The sequence below is a fragment of the Orycteropus afer genome, unplaced genomic scaffold (assembly GCF_000298275.1).
Source record: "Orycteropus afer afer isolate SDZICR_OR568_19922 unplaced genomic scaffold, OryAfe1.0 scaffold00305, whole genome shotgun sequence".
NCBI classification, from domain to species: domain Eukaryota; kingdom Metazoa; phylum Chordata; class Mammalia; order Tubulidentata; family Orycteropodidae; genus Orycteropus; species Orycteropus afer.
In genome coordinates, this window is record NW_006921892.1 from 3,601,794 (window position 1) to 3,621,347 (window position 19,554).

The 19,554-nt window shown below is 40.7% G+C and overlaps 1 protein-coding gene across 1 annotated transcript in view; it reads right to left on the reverse strand.

Annotated features, from left to right (window-relative positions):
- Positions 1-19,554, reverse strand: part of FNIP2 (folliculin interacting protein 2) — a 145,275-nt gene that overhangs the window by 115,776 nt on the left and 9,945 nt on the right. The window contains exon 2 of the mRNA XM_042782404.1: positions 1,223-1,349. Within this exon, the coding sequence (XP_042638338.1) occupies positions 1,223-1,349 (127 nt within the window). The remainder of the gene's footprint in view (positions 1-1,222; positions 1,350-19,554) is intronic.

Sequence of the window (19,554 nt, forward strand, 5' to 3'; positions counted from 1 at the left end):
AAGACCTGGTCCCTCTCGGTAGGGTAACAAGGGAACGTGTTCAGTGCAGATCAGTGAGTAAGCACAAGCCCGCCTTGTTTCAGTACCTATGCTTAAACTGCTATTAATTCAGATTAATAGCTGAATGCAAATCATTTTTGCTACCCAGGCAGACTTCGGTCAGTGTAAATGGCATGTCATTGAACATGAAAAGAATCAGTACAAATGGATTTATTTGTTTAATTAACTTGTAGACAACTAAATAAATGTTGGAAGCACCATGAAATTCATGACAATGTATAATTACCATGCACTGGTGTTGGACTAAGTACAGCATGGTATGACTATGTACAAACAGTTAATGCACTCAGCTGCTAAACAAAAGGTTGGATGTTCAAGTCCACCCAGTATTTCCTTGGAAGAAAGGCCTACGTATGAAAAATCAGCCAATTCTAGTCTACCACACATGGGGGTGCCGTGAGTCAGAACTGATTTCATAGCAGCTGGTTTACTGGAGGGACTGGTAACCAGAGGACTAGGGTGGACCAGACTCTGCTGCTCATCTTAGACATGTGACTTTACCTGTACTATTCTTGCTCCACAGAATTAAGAGCTGGCCTGTCCTCACTCTACCCATCCCCACCAATCCCTCTCTCCCCACACCCACCTCTTGTACCCTCCACAAAGAAAAAGAAATAAAATTTAAGCTTTCTTGGCCAGATAGGTTTGAGAAACACTCCCTTTTGGAGCTGACAATGCATCTTAACATATACAATATATAGCTCTATAGTAAAGAAAGCTATTTAATTTCATTTAAACCAGTGCTATGTAATACCTATTAACATCTATGAAAAATACTGGACAAAATAATACATTACTTTCCCTTCAGAGTAACACTTCATGAATTTTAGAGTTCTCCATTTTCCCATTACATGTCATACACTTGGCATCAAAATCCCTCTGGATTCCAACTCACCAGCAAATTCACCTCTAGTAATATGTATAATAAACTGCCTGGTGCCTGTCATGATTACTTGCTACCTGTTTTACCTGCGTTTGTTACTGAGACTACAAAGATGCCTGGGGGGTAAGGGAGCTTGAGCCTTCGCTTATGTTTCTTCTGAACTATTAATAGCGCTGTCTAGGTTAGCCCAAAGAGAAGATTAACAATTAATAAATGACTGATCAGAGAGGTGGTTAAAAGTACAAGCAAAAAAGATGAAAGCAAATCAGCATTTCATACCTGAGCTGCCACCTCTTCAATCTTGTGAACAGCTTTAGAATCAAACAAGACTTGTCTGCCTCTCCTTTCACAGTCTTGGTAAACGATCAGGCGAATCTCATTCAGGTCAAATTCCGAACATGACCAACTATGGATTGAAAGGAAGAAAGAAGTTATGTTACCTGCAACATTTGGGATGATCTCCAATGAGTAAGCTTCCCAACTGATGTACTTGTGTGCACATCAAAAGGCCGTAAGTGGGCAGAGAGAGTGATCCCCTCAGACCTAGGACAGTTAGCAAGCCTGGGGTAGGAAGTCTTGTCTGTGGACTCACGAGGGCCATAAAAATACTGTCAGTTTCCATGACAAAGGTTTGGGATGGTTGCTTTAAATAAATCTTTGGAAAGAAAGTACCTATGTTTTCAAAACTAGTCTGGGACAGAAAACCAAACCAAACCAAACCCACTGAAGCAGAGTCATATCTGACTCATAGTGACCCCTCCTTGGGTTTCTGAGGCAGTATCACTACGGAAGTAGATTGCCCAACCTTCCTTCTGAGGAGTGGCTGGTGGATTTGAATCACCAGGCTTCTGGTTAGCAGTCAAATGCCTTAGGTTAGGAACTATGCTACCAGAGCTCCTAGTTTGGGACAGAGGACAGCAGAAATCTCAGACATGCAGGGAGGATAAATTTGGATACCTAGGCTCTAAGGGTAAACACCTGAACTACAGGAATATTCAAGCTACTTTGTCATTGGGCAGGAAACCATCTGGGGGAAGTCAACAGTCTTCTACTCTCTTCCTCTCTCATCCAACCCACCCATGCTCAGGTCAAAATGACAGAAAATACATATCCTAAAACTTACTCCTTTTCCTCTATTATGGCTGCCTCTGATAACCAAAAACCCACAGCCATCAACTCAGTTCCAATGCAAAGAGATAAAATAGGACGTATCAAAACCACCTCATAGGGTTTCCAAGACTGTAAATCTTTACAGAAGTGGATTGCCTCATCTTTCTCTCTCAAGGGAACTCTGGTGGTGTAGTGCCTAAGGCATTTAGCTGCTAACCAGAAGGCTGGCGGTTCAAACCTACCAGCCACTCCTTGGAAGGAAGACTGGGCAATCAACTTCCATAGAGATACTGCTTCGGAAACCCCAGGAGGGGTTGCTATGACTCAGAAACAACTGAATGGCAGTGAGTTTGTTTTTTTTTTTTTTCCTTCCGCAAAGTGGCTGTTAGGTTTGAACCACCAACCTTTCGCTTAGCAGCTGAATGCCTTAACCACTGAATTACCACAGCTCCAGATTCTGATACAGAGATTTTGAAATCCAAATGCATCACTGAACAGAATCTGAATTGCTATCAATAACTATTAGCAATATAGGAAGCATGCTTGTTCCTAAGCAAACCAAAAACTATTGGGACAAAGTTTTTCTGAAGAAAACACAGATTTGTTCTTGAATAATACATGACATGGGAATAAAGGAACTAAGGAAAGGGTAATCATTGAAAATGTACTGCTTTGGGTATATTCATTTACCGATTCATTAATTCATTCAACACATATTTGAGTACCTACTATGTTCCAAAGGCACTGTGGTGGCATAGTCCCTAAGGAATATGACTGCTAACCAGAAGGTTGGTGGTTCAAACCCACCAGTTGCTCCACAGAAGGAAGATGGGGCAATCTACTTCCATAAAGATCTAGCATCTCAGAAACCCAATGGGAGTCACTACAAGACTCGATGGCATTGAGTGGTTTTTTTGGTTTGACTGTGTGAAGACTGGGCAATCTACTTCCGCAGTGATACCACCTTGGACACCCATGGAGGGGTCGCTATGAGTCAGATCTGACTCCATGGCAGTGAGTTTGTTTTTTTTTTTTTTGGTTTTGGATGTTCCAGGTACTGGGGTAGATGCTGGGTATTCAGCAGTTAACTAACCAAACAGACTTGGTCCTTGCTCTCATGAAATTCATGATCTACTAGGGATTATTGGGCTAATAACTGATGCATTTGAACTGTGGTGTCAGCAAAGAACATTGAATATAACATGGACAAACAAAATCAGTTGTAGAACAAATACAACCAGAAGGCTCCTTAGAAGCAAGAATATCAAGACTTTGGTTCGAATATGTCATAAGGAAAGGCCAATCACTAGAAAATTACATCATGTTTGGTAAAGGGCCAACTTTATAGCATTACAATTTACAAGACAAGCTATACAGTCCTTATTTTAGGGGTTAACACTGATTAAAGTATCAGTTAAACAGATACTTAAAAAGAGCTAAAATTTAGTAATGACTACAACACCTTTCTAAATAACTCTTTTATTTTCCAATGAGAAAAAGGGAGCTCTGGTGGTATAGTGCCTACAGCATTTGACTGCTAACCAGAAGGCAGGCAGTTCAAACCCACCAGCCACTCCTCAGAAGGAAGATTGGGCAATCTATTTCCATAGAGATACCACCTCGGAAACCCAAGGAGGGGCCACTAAGAGTCGAATCAACTTGACAGCAGTGAAATGAAAAAAAGATAGAAATAAAAGGTATGCATACAGGAAAGTATATATGCCAGATTGTTCAGTTATTTTACACAGATGCTTGAAAGTATTTTACAAAACTTTAGTAAAATGCTATTCTTCTTCCATAACAATATAACTTTGCCATAACAATTATAAGTCTGACATTTACCACCCCTAATATTAGTAGAGGAAATTATAGGAGAATTTGGTAAAGCAAAGAGAGGCAGGACAAAGGTGATTAAAGGAATGCTTCAGAATGAGACAGTACTGGGATGAAACTTCAGCTCTGGCTCCCTGAACAGCACTTACAGGACCTATTGTGAAGATGAAAGAAGACAACCTATGGAAATTCCTCAGTACACAGTCAACAAAGTTTAAGTTATTAGTAATCACATACCTCATATATTCTGTTCATATTCATGTTCACTTCCACATCAAACCAACAGATATTGTGGCGATTCTAGGAGTATCAACCACAGTTGCCAGCACTTTTCTGAGGGCAACTATGTATGATTCAGATGAAAACTAAGCTTTAGGCTTCTGCCTTAAAATATCAGACTATTGCACAGAAATTTATTTTAATGAACTACCTCATTGCTTTGCTTTTCTTGAAAGAAAAGAAAGAACAGTGTCCTTGGTATCAGGGGATAGGGTATTATTTATTTACTTTATGGTCAAAGCTATGGGAGAAGAAAGTAAGATGATTTGTCTTTCTTTTTTCCCCATAAAATCTAAACAAAATGCTTATATAGATGCTTTTCAGTTTTGAAATTCCATGATGCTAAGATTTTCCTAGATTAGAACTGAAACCTGACCTTATTTTTGGAACTACTCATTAAAAGTGGAAAGCAAATGACCAAAGTCTGAATTATTTACCTCATTTGCGACAAGCAATAGCAATAGTTCAAATGATTTTAAGTGCAGAAAATGGAATTCTCTTCGAAAGAGATACAACCTTGAGGAATTCAAAAGTTTTTCAAATACTGGGTGAAGATAAATGCAGTATCATTGGCAGGTGACCAATACAATATCATTAAGGAAAAGGAAGATATGGAGAGTTTGCACAAGCGATACAGACAACAAAAGTTAATACTACTACATATGCAATACTATACTGTTGTTGTTGTTGTTATGTGCCGTCGAGTCGGCCCCGACTCATAGCGACCCCTCCTTGGGTTTCCGAGGCAGTATCACTACGGAAGTAGGATTGCCCAACCTTCCTTCCGAGGAGGGGCTGGTGGGTTTGAGCCGCCAGCCGTCTGGTTAGCAGGCAAGTGTCTTAGCCACTATGCTACCAGAGCTCCCAATACTATATTATCAGTAATAAAAAAAAAAATATTAATCTACAAATGGATATATAGGTAAACAGGCAAGATGAACAGGTACAAGTTGGTGAATAGGAAAACACCCACTACCATATATAGGTTTGGCAGATGCTATTTCTACATATGTATTTATATGTACTTTAAGAATGTCCATGTATATAATAGAGCTAACACGGGGTAAAGTTATGATAACTTCTTAGCTACAATCAAACACCTTTAGGGAGTGAATCACTGGACCTGTGGGCTTGGGATAACTGTCACAGAAGACATCAAGTTCATTTGGCTAACACAGTACACAAAAACAATGTTTTACATACTCCTTTGGTGGGTAGTGTCGGGAGCTCTGGTAGCATAGTGCCTAAAGCATCTGACTGCTAACCAGAAGGCTAGAGGTTCAAACCCACCAGCCACTCCTCGGAAGGAAAGTTGGGCAATCTACTTCCGTAATGATGCCGCCTCAGAAACCCAAGGAGGGGTCACTATGAGTCGGGTCCGACTCAACAGCACATAACAACAACAACATTGGTGGGTAGTGACTGGGGTCTTAAAAGCCTGTGAGTGGCCATCTAAGATGCAACAATTGGTCTTTCCACGTCCAGAGCAAAGACGACTGAAGAAAATCAAGGATACACAATTAGTCCAAGGGACTAGTGAACCATGGGAACCTTAGCCTCCATGACCCTGAAACCAAAAGAACTAGATGACGCTTGGCTACCACTGCCAACCATTTGGAAAGGGATCAAAACTGGAGATGCTAGATAGAGTTGGAGGAAAATGTAGAACAAAACTCAAAACCATTGAAAAAAAAAAAAAAACGGGCTTACTGGTCTGCTAGAGATTGTTGAAACCCCTGAGACCATCGCCCCTAGTCACTCTTTGAGCTTGGAACTGGACTCACTCCTGTGACTTATCTTTGAGCCAAACAAGACAGACCTACAAGGTGAATGATTATACCAGGGAGGTGCCCTCCTTAGAACAATCAACCATGGGAGATCAGAAGGGCAGTATTTGTGCAGGGATAAAGCTCAGAAGACAGGAATGCATAGGAAAGAAGGACACACGGAAAAGGTAAGCACAGGGAGGAAGTGGGAAGAGAGTTTTTTCATTGTGGAGATTGCAGTCAATGTCACAGAACAAAATCTATATGAAATGTTAAATGGAAAATGAAATTGCTTTGTAAACTTTCACCTAAATCACAAAAAGTTAAAAAAAAAAAGTTTATCAAATGCTCTATTTTTAGTTTATAATATGTATATAAAAAACTCTGAAAGACTACCCAACAATTAAATATTAACAACCTCTAGAGAACTGGAATAGGAGCTCTGGTGGTATAGTGCTTAAGGCACTTGACTGCTAACTAGAAGGCTGGCGGTTCAAACCCTCCAGGAAGAAGGGGCAATCTACTTCTGCAGAGATACTGTCTCAGAAACCCAAGGAGGGGTTGCTATGAGTTGGAATAGATTCTATGGCAGTGAGTTTGGTTTTTGGTTTTGAGAGAGCTGGAATGGGAATAAGTCAGGGAAATCTGCTTCCCATTTCATACCCTTCTACTATTTGAATGTCTTATCAAGTACACGTAAATCTCTTCTAAGTAAAATAAATGGATTTAAGTTTGATAAATCTAGTTTTTATACAATATTTCTTGTACTTCATCATTCCACAATTTTAAATTTGATAAATTCAGAATTTATGAACTGACGAATTAAGCCTCTTATTTAGTCTATGCATTTAATATTTATTGAAAACCTACTACGTATAAGACACTCAGGAGGATACAATATAATGAGTAAGAAATCTAGAGGAAGAGACAATCATATAGGTCTTAAAAACAAGAGGACAAGGCAGAACAGAAAAAGCTAGAAACAGAGAAAACTCTTGGAGGAAGCAATATGGGAGCTAATGAAGCCATGAAAGATGGCAATGATTAGACACAGGATAAACAGGGGAGACAGTTGTTCCAGGCTGAGTGCACAGCACAGACCAAAAAAGACAAATGGTACAAAATGGTACAATGTCAAAGTCTTGAATATGTCCACTGGAGAAGAATTACATAGGAAATGAGGCCAGAAAGATAGTCTGGGACCACTTGTGAGACCTTGAATACTATGCCAAGGAATGTATATCTGGTCCTGTAAGCAGTAGTGTGCCATTCTAAGTTACTGAGACAGAAAATGACACAATCTGACCTGTGTTTTAAGAAAAGAACTCAAGTGGTTTGAGATCTTTTTCAGGGCAAAGGCATAGGTGGAATTGGCTTGCATTCCCTGGGCTTACAGAAGTCATGGCTAATAAGGGAGAGAGCAGTTGGTATATAATTTGTTGCAGGAAGAGCTACTATGTCCTTTAAGACCAGTTCAAGTGTTAGTGTTGAGTCTCTTGAGCTTTTATGGAAATCAAGTCAGAAGTGGGCACAAGTATGGTCATGCTGAAGAATGATCTATAAGAGAAGAATATTTGGAAAACGTCCTTCCTTCTTGTTCTCATACAAGGAAGTAACCTTGATAGCCAAACGTAAATTCATATGAAAAATTTGAAAAGCAGTCTTGTGATCCAAGAATGTGAACGTTTAAAGAGTAAGGCATGACAGGGAACTTTAAATGATCAAAGAAATGGTAAAATGTAAACAAAATCAACAATAAGGATCACAAGGACTGGCAAATACTAACCATTTAACAAGCTCTGGTAGGATAGTGCCTAAGGCACTTGACTGCTAACCAGGAGGCTGGTGGTTCAAATCCGCCAGCCACTCCTTGGAAGGAAGGTTGGGCAATCCTACTTCCGTAGTGATAACTGCCTCGGAAACCCAAGGAGGGGTCGCTAGTAGTCAGGGCCGACTCGATGGCAAATAACAACAACAACAACAATTACACATCTACTAGGTACCCAAGCCTTCCAGACACTGGGATAAAGCAGTGAAAAACCATAGGCCATGCTCGTAGGAAACTTAACTCCACTTATGATATAATTTTGCCAACCACTCTTACACTCTATTCTTTTTTTCTGCCAATCCCATAGTTCCCCTCTTCCTTTAAAAAGCAACAACCACAACAAAAAAAAAGTTTCTAAGAACAAACAAAAGCCTCTCAGATTTGCTTAAGGAGGCCCAAAAAACTATTAGCTCAAAATAAGAAAGAATGGGGGTGGAGGAAAATAGGGAAATTATGCTTAATATGCAATCAGAGTTCTCACCCTGTCAGCACATAATGTACATTATTTCCCACCCAGCAACATGCCATTTATTTCTAGATAGAAAAAAAATTATGTAAATAGATAGTGGTAATGGATTTGGAATTCATTTATTTTTTGCTAGGTTAGTACTTCCAGGAAGGTGGCCAACAGGAAAGTAACAGATTAGTTGACTTTCCTTTCCTTTTTGTAGAAGACTGGATATATTGCCTGTTCTAATTTCAGAGGAACTGCAAAAATTTCACCACTGAAATGGTGTCCTGTGGTTAAGAGTATAGTAAAAAGTGCTTTAAAATTCCAATTCCCATCAGAACCTTTGACACATAATGCTAAACTAAATATTTAAAAATAATTCTAATTAAATGTTACTTTTATCTTATTAAAAGAGATTTAGACTGGATGTTCCTGTGGACTACAGAGAATTAAAGAATAAATATCTAGCGTCAGCAGGGGAAACAGAAGCCAGAGGGGATGACAGAGCACAGCTTCAGCTAGGGATCCAGGTAAGAGGAGCGAACCAGGTCCCACCCGCACCAGCCAGGAAAGCCGGAGAAAGCCAGAGGGGACCATAGAGCAGAGAAGCAGCCAGGGATTACATCTGCAGTATGGATTACATCTAAATAAAAATGTAAAGAAAAGATCTGATGCATTGAACACCAATGACCAAAAACTAGAAGAACTGTGGGATGACATCAAGAGCATCATCCATGAAGAAAGCAAGAGGTTATTAAAAAGACGAGAAAAGAAGAAAAGACCAAAATGAATGTCAGAAGAGACTCTGAAACTTACCCTTGAGTGAAGAGTAGCTAAAGAAAATGGACAGGAGCTCTGATAGTATAGTGCCTAAGACACTTGACTGCTAACCAGAAGGCTGGCGGTTCAAACCCACCAGCCACTCCTCGGAAGGAAGGTTGGGCAACCTACTTCCGTAGTGATACTGCCTCAGAACCCAAGGAGGGGTCACTATGAGTTGGGTCCGACTCAATGGCACATAACAACAACAACAAACAAAAGCAAATGGAAGAAATGACAAGATAAAAGAGCTGAACAAAAGATTTCAAAGAGCAACTCAAGCAAAGCCAATTACTATAAGGAAATGTGCAAAGACTTGGAGTTAGAAAACCAAAAAGGAAGAACATGCTTGGCATTTCTCAAGCTGAAAGAACTGAGGAAAAAATTTAAGCCTCGAGTTGCATTATTGAAAGATTCAATGGGCAAAATATTGAATGATGCAGGAAGGATCAAAAGAAGAAGAAAGGAATACACAGAGTCACTATACCAAAAAGAACTGGTCAATGTTCATCCATTTCAGGAAATGGCATATGATCAAGAACCAATAATATTGAAGGAAGAAGTTGAAGCTGCACTGAAGGAACTGGTGAAGAACAAGGCTCCAGGAATTGACGGAATACCCATTGAGATGTTTCAACAAATGGATGCCCCACTGGAGGCACTCACCGGGTTATGCCAAGAGATTTAGAAGACAGCTACCTGGCCAACTGACTGGACGAGATCCATATATGTGCCCATTCCAAAGAGAGGTGATCCCACAGAATGTGAAAATTATCAAACAATATCATTAATATTGCATACAAGTAAAATCTTACTGAAGATAATTCAAAAACGGTTGCAGCAGTATATTGTCAGAGAACTTCCAGAGGTGCAAGCTGGATTCAGAAGAGGATGTGGAACAAGGGATATCATTGCTAATGTCAGATGGATCTTGGCTCAAGGCGAAGAATACCAGAAAGATGTTTACTTGTGTTTTATTGACTATGCAAAGGCATTTGATTGTGTGGATCACAACAAATTGTGGGTAACATTGAGAAGAATGGGAATTCCCGAACACTTAATTGTGCTCATGAGGAACCTGTACGTTGACCAGGAGGCTGTCGTTCAAACAGAACAAGGGGACACTGCATGGTTTAAAATCAAGAAGGGATTGTGTGTCAGGGTTGTATCCTTTTCCCATACTTATTTAACCTATATGCTGAGCAAATAATCTGAGAAACTGGATTATAAGAAGAAGAACGTGGCATCAGGATTGGAGGAAGGCTCATTAACAACCTGTGAAACACTGATGACACAACTTTGCTTACTGAAAGTGAGGATGACTTGAGGCACTTACTGATGAAAATTGAAGACTACAGTCTGCAGTATGGATTACATCTCAATATAAAGAAAACAAAAATTCTCACATCTGAACCTGTATGCAGCATCATGAGGAATGGAGAAAAGATTGAAGTTGTCAAAGACTTCACATTGCTTGGTTCTACAATCGTTGCCAATGGAAGCAGCAGTCAGGACACCAGACAATGTGTAAGCACTAGGCAAGTCAGCTGCAAAGCACCTCTTTCAAATGCTGAGGAGCAAAGATATCTCCTTGAGGACTAAGGCGCACTTGACACAAGCCACGATATTTTCAATTGCCTCATATGCATGTGAGAGCTGGACAACGAATAAAGAAGACTGAAGAAGAGTTGATGCTTTTGAGTTGTGGTGCTGGAGGAGAAAGCTGAAAGTACCATGGACTGCTAAAAGAACTAACAAATCTCTCCTGGAGGAAGTGCAGCCGGAATGTTCCTTGGAAGTGAGAATGACCAGACTTTGTCTCACCTACTTTGGTCATGTTGTCAGAAGGGACCATTCCCTGGAGAAGGATGTCATGCTTGGTAAGGTGGAGGGTCAATGAAAGAGGGGAAGGCCTTCAACGAGATAGATTGACACAGTGGCTGCCGCAATGGGCTCAAGTATAGCAGGGATCACGGGGCTGGCGTGGGATCGGGTGGTGTTTTGTTCTGCTGTGCATAGGGTCGCTATGAGTCAGAGATGACTCGAAGACACCTAACAACAACAACACCTAGCATCAGCAGTGTGGCAAAATGGAAAGAGCACACTGTAATGAGAGTTCAAAGGCACACTCCTGCATGAATATTCCTTTCATGCAATTTTGATCACTTGGCATGACCCAGACATCATGAAAAATTCCAGGAACAGCAATGAACTAAATCTAGTTCCTACCTCAAAATACTTACAATCTTATATGGGAAGATCAACATATAAACAAGTAAATAAACTATATTATTACAGGTACTGAAATAAATGTTTTATGTCTTATGTGGAACCTAAAAGATGGAGAGGTCAAGTCCATACAGTGAAGGTGAAGGGGAGGCACAAATCACAGAGGATATGATGCCTGAACATGGATTAGCACTCACAGGGTAATGGGGCTTCTGATTCTAACTATGCCATTTTCTATTCAGATGACCTCCTCAGGAAAACGATTACTCTTTATCTTACCTATATCACAAGGTTGTCAGGACAAATAGATAATGAGTATGAAAGTGTTTTTTATCATTGTAAAGCATAATTCACTGATCAAAGAACAATTCAGACACATAATCCCTTAACTGAGATCCCTAAGGCCAGATGTTACAGATTTTTTTTTTTTTTTTAGTTTTAGATTCTTATACCATATATTTTTAACACCTCTCCTCCAGGGTCTAGGGTATAATCAAACCACAAATCAAACACTAGCCAAAGTTATGAATATTTATCCTAAATAGATCAGATAAAGACTATAAATAGTCTCAAGCCCTGGTGGAGCAGTGGTTGGCTACTGTTTTGGTTACTAGTGCCACTCTGGTGGCGTAGTGCCTAAGGCATTTGACTGCTAACCAGAGGCTGGTGGTTGAAACCCACCAGCCACTCCTTGGAAGGAAGGTTGAGAAATCTACTTCTGCAGTGATACTACCTTGCAAACCCAAGGAGGTGTCGCTATGAGTCGGATGGGACTCGACAGCAGTGCGTAGTGCCACTCTGACAGGAATAAACCACAAATGGGATGGCCTTAATGAATAGGAGTTTATTCTCTTAGAATGCTGGAGTCTTTAAGTCCAAGTTCAAAGTGCCAGGTTCTAGGGGCTGGATAAAAGCCCTCAACCTTGAGCTTCAGCTCTGCCTCCTGCTCCCAGCCCATGGAAGCTGGAGGCTTTTCTTTATTCAGACAGCTGCTAGCTACTGAGGCTGACAAGCCCAAGATTGACAAGTAAAAAGGCACAGCCCCAGTGTTACAACGTGGCAGGCCACAAATTCAAGTCCAGATGAAGTCCCAAGATCAGAAGAGCATGCAGGCTGTTGAATAATGACTTGGCTACATGCAGGATTCAAGCATGCCAAGAGGCTAGAGACCATTCCCAAAGCTGTTTCTTATATACGGGAGGCAGATTATATCCCTAAAGCAGCTACTCAGCTGCTCTAATAGATTCCACCATGGAGTTAATTACCAAGCTCACCACGGGGAATAACTACATCCAGCTGCCCAGCCACTCAACCAGGCCCAGCCACTCAATCAGGCCCATGCAAGTTGACATACAAACTTAACCACCACAGCTACTAACTGAAAGGTCGACAGTTTGAGCCCACCCCAGCTACTCCACAGGAGAAACATGTAGCAGTCTGCTTCCATAAAGATTACAGCCTTGGAAAGCCTAAGGGGAAGCTCTAAATGTCCTACAGAGTTGCTATGATTAAGAATCTACTCAACGTCAATTGGTATAAATAGTCTCACATCATCAGTTCAGGTCAGTTTTAATTCCCCCCCACACACACCCCCCAAATATTTTAGGATTTTAGAATTGTGGGATAGGATTATTGACCAACATGATGATTACCATGTCAGACGGAAGGTCAAAAGACTAAAATAAGTAGCTGACACGTCTCTAACATTTTCCTGAATGAAACCAATCTCTGACAAAAGTGACAATCAGAAGTTTATGTAAAAGTAAGTAGGTCGTTTGTAACTCTGAGATTGTTCCCCCCACACACACTGAAACAATGCTATAAATGGTTACAATAGTTACAAGCAAAAAACCACAGAAGGCTTTATATAACACACTTACACAGTAGTGACAAAACATTATAGAATGAGTCACAATACAGCCTGAGATTTGGGTGCTATGAACAGGGAATTATGAAATAAACAAGATGAAAAAAAGAATTTCTTTCTCCTTTCCTGATTTCGGGGTCATGACAGGTAAAATGCTAAAATTGGTAAACCTTGTGTTTGGCACTCAAGGTACCACCCATCACACCCCAACGCCCTTGGGCCACTACCACATTAGCAAAACACCCAGAGCTCTACACTAGATGCAGAACACCTGGGTTCTGTTGGCTGTTAGGTGTCATCCAGTTGGCTCTTACTCTTAGTGAACTTATGTATAACAGAATGAAACGCTGCCTGCCCCTGCATTATCCTCACAGTCCTTGCTATGTTTGAGCCCACTGTTGTAGCCACTGTGTTCATCCATCTCACTGAAGGTCTCTTTCTTTTTCACTGACTCTCTACTTTACCAAGCATGATGTCTTTCTCTAGTGGTTGGTCCCTCCTGGTAACATGTCCAAAGTAAGTAATACTGATCCTAGTCACATTCCTTTACCTTAGTCCAGTATTTTCACCTCTATAAAATGATGGGCTCAGGCTAAAATTATCCATCAAGGTTTCATTCTTCCAACTTTAATATACTATAACCTCAAATTATCTATTAAGTATGCACAGTATAGGTTACCTTCGCCAGGCACTAAGAGAAATGCAATCTTAATTAGTCTAAATTACTTCATGGTATTCCTTAACCCACCTAGATGTACTCTATACTTTAATAAACATGCTTAAGAACAGTATATCTCTAACTGATAGAACTTTCAAAAGGTGCCAACAGAATTTGAAGGTGACAAGTGCAAGTTCTTTTGAGGAAAAAGGAACACTGAGTGGGCAGGTCACTGAGCCAACCAAACTTCTTCCCCTGGCTAGCATTCCTTGATTTTGCTGTTATTACAAATAGTTTCTTTCCTTTCTCCCTTTTAAAAGCCACAGAATCTTTAAATATGGTCTACTTTTTTCCCAAAATGTTTTCTTTGATTATTATGAGCACTACTCATTCTTTTCTGATATACATATACAAGCTAGAAACTCCCTATACCAAAGGGGAAAAAAAAAAAAACCACTGACAAAAAAAAAAAAAAGAGTTTGCCTGTCATCTCCACACATGCATTAAGTCAAAATTCACTGAACTAATTCTTTTATACCCTTGTCAGCACTACCAAAGCAGTCAAGACTCATGACTATATTCCAGGATTACTGACACGCATAATCACCCTGTTGAAAGGTAACTTGCTTCAACAGGATTTCATAGCTTTTCCTGAAGGTAAGATTTCCCCATCTCTTCCTCCATTTCCAGAACAGTTGTACAGTAATAACAAATAAACAAATTTCAAAGTAAATATTCAAGACATTATCTTATATATTAATTAATTTTAGATTCCCTTAAATTGTACCAGATAAAGTAATACTTCTATTTTCACCAAAAGGTCAAAAGCTTCATTCTCTGTGTAAGATCTTTTGGTTGCAAAAGGAAAGAGCCAAAATAAACAAACAACCATCACCTATGTTTGGTTTTAATAGTATCTCTAAAAGAGATGAGTACAAACACACATAACTCATTGAACCAGCAATGACACTTCCAGGAATTAATCCTATAGATACACCTGCAAGGGTACAGAATAATTATGTACAAAAAGGTATTCACTGAAGCACTAGTTGGAATAGCAGAGGACCAGAAACAAACTAAATGTTTGTCAACATGGGATGATGACATAAATTATGGTACAATCATACAATCAAGCACTGTACAGATACAACAAAGAATAACTGGGGAAAAAAAGTACACAACATTGTGTATAGAAAGCTATTGTATGTATAAAAAAGGACAAGTGAGGGGAAAAAAACTCCAAATTTTCTTACATATGCATAGAGAATCTCTAGAAAGATATACAATGAGCTGGTAACACTATTTCTGGGATAGGAAACTAGGTGATTGAGGGAGTACAAGATGGTACAAAGAAAGGCTTTCAATGGTCTATTTAATACATAGCAGTGAAAACAGAACGATGACGAAGAGTATGGACTCTAGAGTCAGCCGGGATTCAAGTCCTAGCTTTCTCTCCCCCTAGCCATGTAAGTTTGGGCAAGATGCCTAACCTCTTTGTCCCTCAGTTTCCTTGTCTGCAAAATCAGGATAACAACACCTAACTCCTAAGTGTTGTTTTGAGAATTAAATGCAAAGTGCTTAACACAGCAAGGCACACAGTAAGCATGCTATAAATATTTACAACAAGTATGAGCTTTTGAATAGTAAACCATGTGACTGTACTAGCTCCAGGAAATTAAAAATAAATAACAGAGATAGAGAATATAACAGAAATGATTTTTTTTTAACCCATCAAAGACTCTATTATTGCCTTAAGATAAACAATCTTAATTACTGTTTCCTTAAACAGGCTTCTTGGTAGTTGAAGCATGAGGCAGTGGGTGAACTCCTACAGGGAAACCACCTTAATGAATTCAAGGCATTTAAACTTAGTTTTCAATTATGTAATTTGCCCTAAAGAATGGCACTTATTACTGAGCTTTCTTCTCAGTATTCATATACCACATTTTCCTGTCCTCCTCCACCCCATCTCCCCCAAGGACAAGAGAAATCTCTCTGAAAAAAGCATTTCCTCTTCATATTTATTAAACCCATTTATGATTTTCAGTTGTTACCTTCATTCTAGGACTGTATCAAATAGATTTTCATAATATTAAGCAATTGCCTTCTTTTTACTGTGTAATTTTCACAGAGCCCTAGAGACACTAGTTCCAGAAAATCTAGTGCTTGGATGTAGGCAGCAGAAGATGACTGGTGACCAGAGCTGCACAGCATTGTTGTTGTTGTTGTTGTTATGTGCCGTCGAGTAGGACCCAACTCATACACGCAAATAGTTGTCTAACATTTTAGAGTTTGCCAATTCAACAGAATTCACCTGAACTGACCTTTATAATTGTCCAATGAGAGCTGGTATTACATGATCTGCTTTACACAGAAGTTAAAACCCATTGCCGTTGAGTTGATTCCAACTCATAGTGAACCTATAGGACAGAGCAGAACTGCCTCATAGGGTTTCCAAGGCTGTAATCTTCACAGAGCAGACTGCCACATCTTTGTCCTGCAGAGTGGTTGGTGGGTTCAAACTGCTGACCTTTCAGTTAGCAGTGGAATGCTTAACCACTGCACTAACAGGGTTCCTTCCACAGAAGTTAGAAGAACTTAACAAGTTTAAACCCTTTGCCCTTTGCAGGTAAGTCAATTTTGGCTCGTAGTGACCCTACAGGACAGAACATAACTACCGCATAGGGTTTTACAGAAGGAGACTGCCACATCTTTCTGCCTTGGAGCAGATGGTGGGTTTGAACTGCTGTCCTACAAGTTAGCAGTGCCTAACCATTGCACCACCAAGGCTACTTTTAACAAGGTTATAACCTCCAAATTCTGTGTTCTTTCAATTCTGCTATACCATCACCTCGTATCTCCGGTGGTACTGTGGTTAAGGCATCAGTCTGTTAACCAAAAGGTCGGTGGTTCAAAGCTACCAGCTGCTCCATGGGAGAAAGATGAGGCAGTCTGCTTACATAAAGACTTACAGCCTTGGAAACCCTACAGAGGTCACAATGTGTCTGAACTGGCTCAATGGCAGTGTGTTTTATCACCTTACATTGGTAGCAAACAAGTCAGAATAATATCTTCTACCTTTAAGGATTTCCCAGTGCATTTCTTCTAAGGTGTAAAAACCTGCTACATTTGAAAAATTTTAAAAACCTTTTTTTTTAACTTCACACGCACACACAATTAGCAGCTCTTATCACAAAGGACTAATCTCCCTAATATAGAGAGAACAATCAGAAATTGATAATGAAAAGGACTTGCAAACCAAAGGAAAAGTAAAGGATACATTAAGATGATCATTAAACATATGAAAAGATGCTAAATCTTACTCCTAAAAAAGAGAAATACAAATTAATATCATACACCCATCAGAACGGCAAAAATCCAAAAGCTGGACATACAACACTACAGAAATGCAGGTGTCACTGTTGCTGGTTGCTGTCAAGTCGATTCCCATTCATGGTGATTCCATGTGTGCACAGTAGAACTGTTCCACAGGGATATCAAGGCTGTGAGCTTTCAGAGACTGCCAGGTTTCTCTTCTGAGGTGCCTCTGGGTGAGTTTGAACTGCCAACCTTACAGCTAGTAACCAAAATCAAAACCAAACTCACTGCCACTGAGTCGGATCTAACTCATAGCAACCCCTCCTTGGGTTTCTGAGGCTACCAGTAGCTCTGGTAGCGTAGTGCCTAGGCACTTGACTGCTAACCAGAAGGCTGGTGGTTCAAACCCACCAGCCACTCCTCGGAAGGAAGGTTGGGCAACCTACTTCCATAGTGATACTGCCTCAGAAACCCAAGGAGGGGTTTCTATGGGTCAGGTCCAACTCAAGGGCACATAACAACAACATCACTATGGAAGTAGATTGCCCAATCTTCCTTCCGAGGGGTGGCTGGTGGGTTTGAACCACCAGCCTTCTAGGTAGCAGTCAAATGCCTTAGGTACTATACCACTTGATATCATTTGCATCATCCAAACACTGTGGAGATACAAGGAAAGGTGCAAAATGATATGACCACACATGGAGGGCAATTTGTCATATCTAGCAAAATTACAAGTACATTTAACCCAGCAATTCACTTCTGAAACTATACAGATGCACATATGTGACTACAGCATGTCTGCTAAGAGCAAAAGACTGGAAACTGGACAGGGCACCAGTAGGGGCAGGTTACACCAGCTATGGCATAGTCATACAACAAAATATAAAGCAGCTACTGGGCAGAGAGAGATCTAGAGAGCATAAGTGAGAGACCTATAAAACTCCAGATTATACTGTCTTATCAAAACACAAAATATACTTATATATAATATACTATTGTTTGTGTAAGAAGGAAGAAGAACTTGTATTTACATTTGATTATTTCTGCACAAAGAAATAATATTAGGATGTATAAGAAATTTGTTGTTGTTATGTGCTGTCGAGCAGGACCCAACTCATAGCGGCCCCTCCTTGGGTTGCCGAGGTAGTAAAACTACATAAGCAGATTGCCCCATCTTCCTTCCAAGGAGTGGCTGGTGGGTTAGAACCATCAGCCTTCTGGTTAGCAGTCAAGTGCCTTAGGCACTATGCTACTAGAGCTCCTGTAAAAGAAACTAATAACATAGATTTCCTAAAGGGAATGGAGAAGAATAAGGGAGTGGTAGCAGTATGTTTCAAATGGCATTTGACTGCTAACCAGAAGGCTGGCAGTTCAAACCCATCAGCCACTCCTTGGAAGGAAGATCAGGCAATCTACTTCCGTAGAGATACCACCACAGAAACCCAAAGAGGGGTCGCTATGAGTCCTATCAACTTAACAGCAGTGAGTTTGGTTTTTTTATATATACATATATCAGCCGCAGGGTCCAGGTAAGGAGAGAGAACCCAGGCATGTCCAAAGCAGCATGACGGGAGAGCGGGAAAAGGGGATTAAAAGCCAGGAACCCGGACAGAGGAGCAATCAGCTGCAGGGATCCAGGTGAGGAGAGGGAACTCGGGCACGCCCAAAGCAGCAGGGCAGGAGAGCAGGAGAAAGGGAATTAAAAGCCAGGAACCTGGACAGAGGAGCAGTCAGCCACAGGGATCCAGGTGAGGAGAGAGAACCCAGGCACACCCAAAGCAGCAGGATGGGAGAGCAGGAGAAAGGGGATTAAAAGCCAGGAACCCGGACAGAGGAGCAGTCAGCTGCAGCAATACAGGTGAGGAGAGGGAACTCAGACACGCCCAAAGCAGCAGGGCAGGAGACCATAAGAAAGGGGATAAAAAGCCAGGAACCCGGACAGAGGAGCAGTCAGCCGCAAGGATCCAGGTGAGGAGAGGGAACTCAGGCATGCCAAAAGCAGTGGGGCAGGAGAGCAGGAAAAAGGGGATTAAAAGGCCCAGGAACCCAAACAGAGAAGGAGTCATCTGCAAGGACCCATATAAGGTTGGTACGAGAGGTTTCCAACAGGGAGACAAACTTGTCTGTTGGTTTGTCCTACTGTGCTGACGTGCTGATGTGAGTTTTGAGACTGAGCCACTGGTGTTTCAAACGCAGTGGGATGCACATGGTGCACAGGTATCAGCCCAGCTTACAGACTGAGACAGACTAGGAAGAACGAAGAGACCATCCACTTCTCAAAGAATTGGCGAGGCAAAACCTTATGAATAGCAAAGAAACACTGTTGGATACATTACCACGCAACTTTATGAATAGTCCGGTTAGGTTAGAAGGCTCTCAAAATAGGACTGGGAAAGAGCTGCATCATCTGAGTAAACCCAGCCTTACTCATATGGATAAGGTAAAGCTTTCGA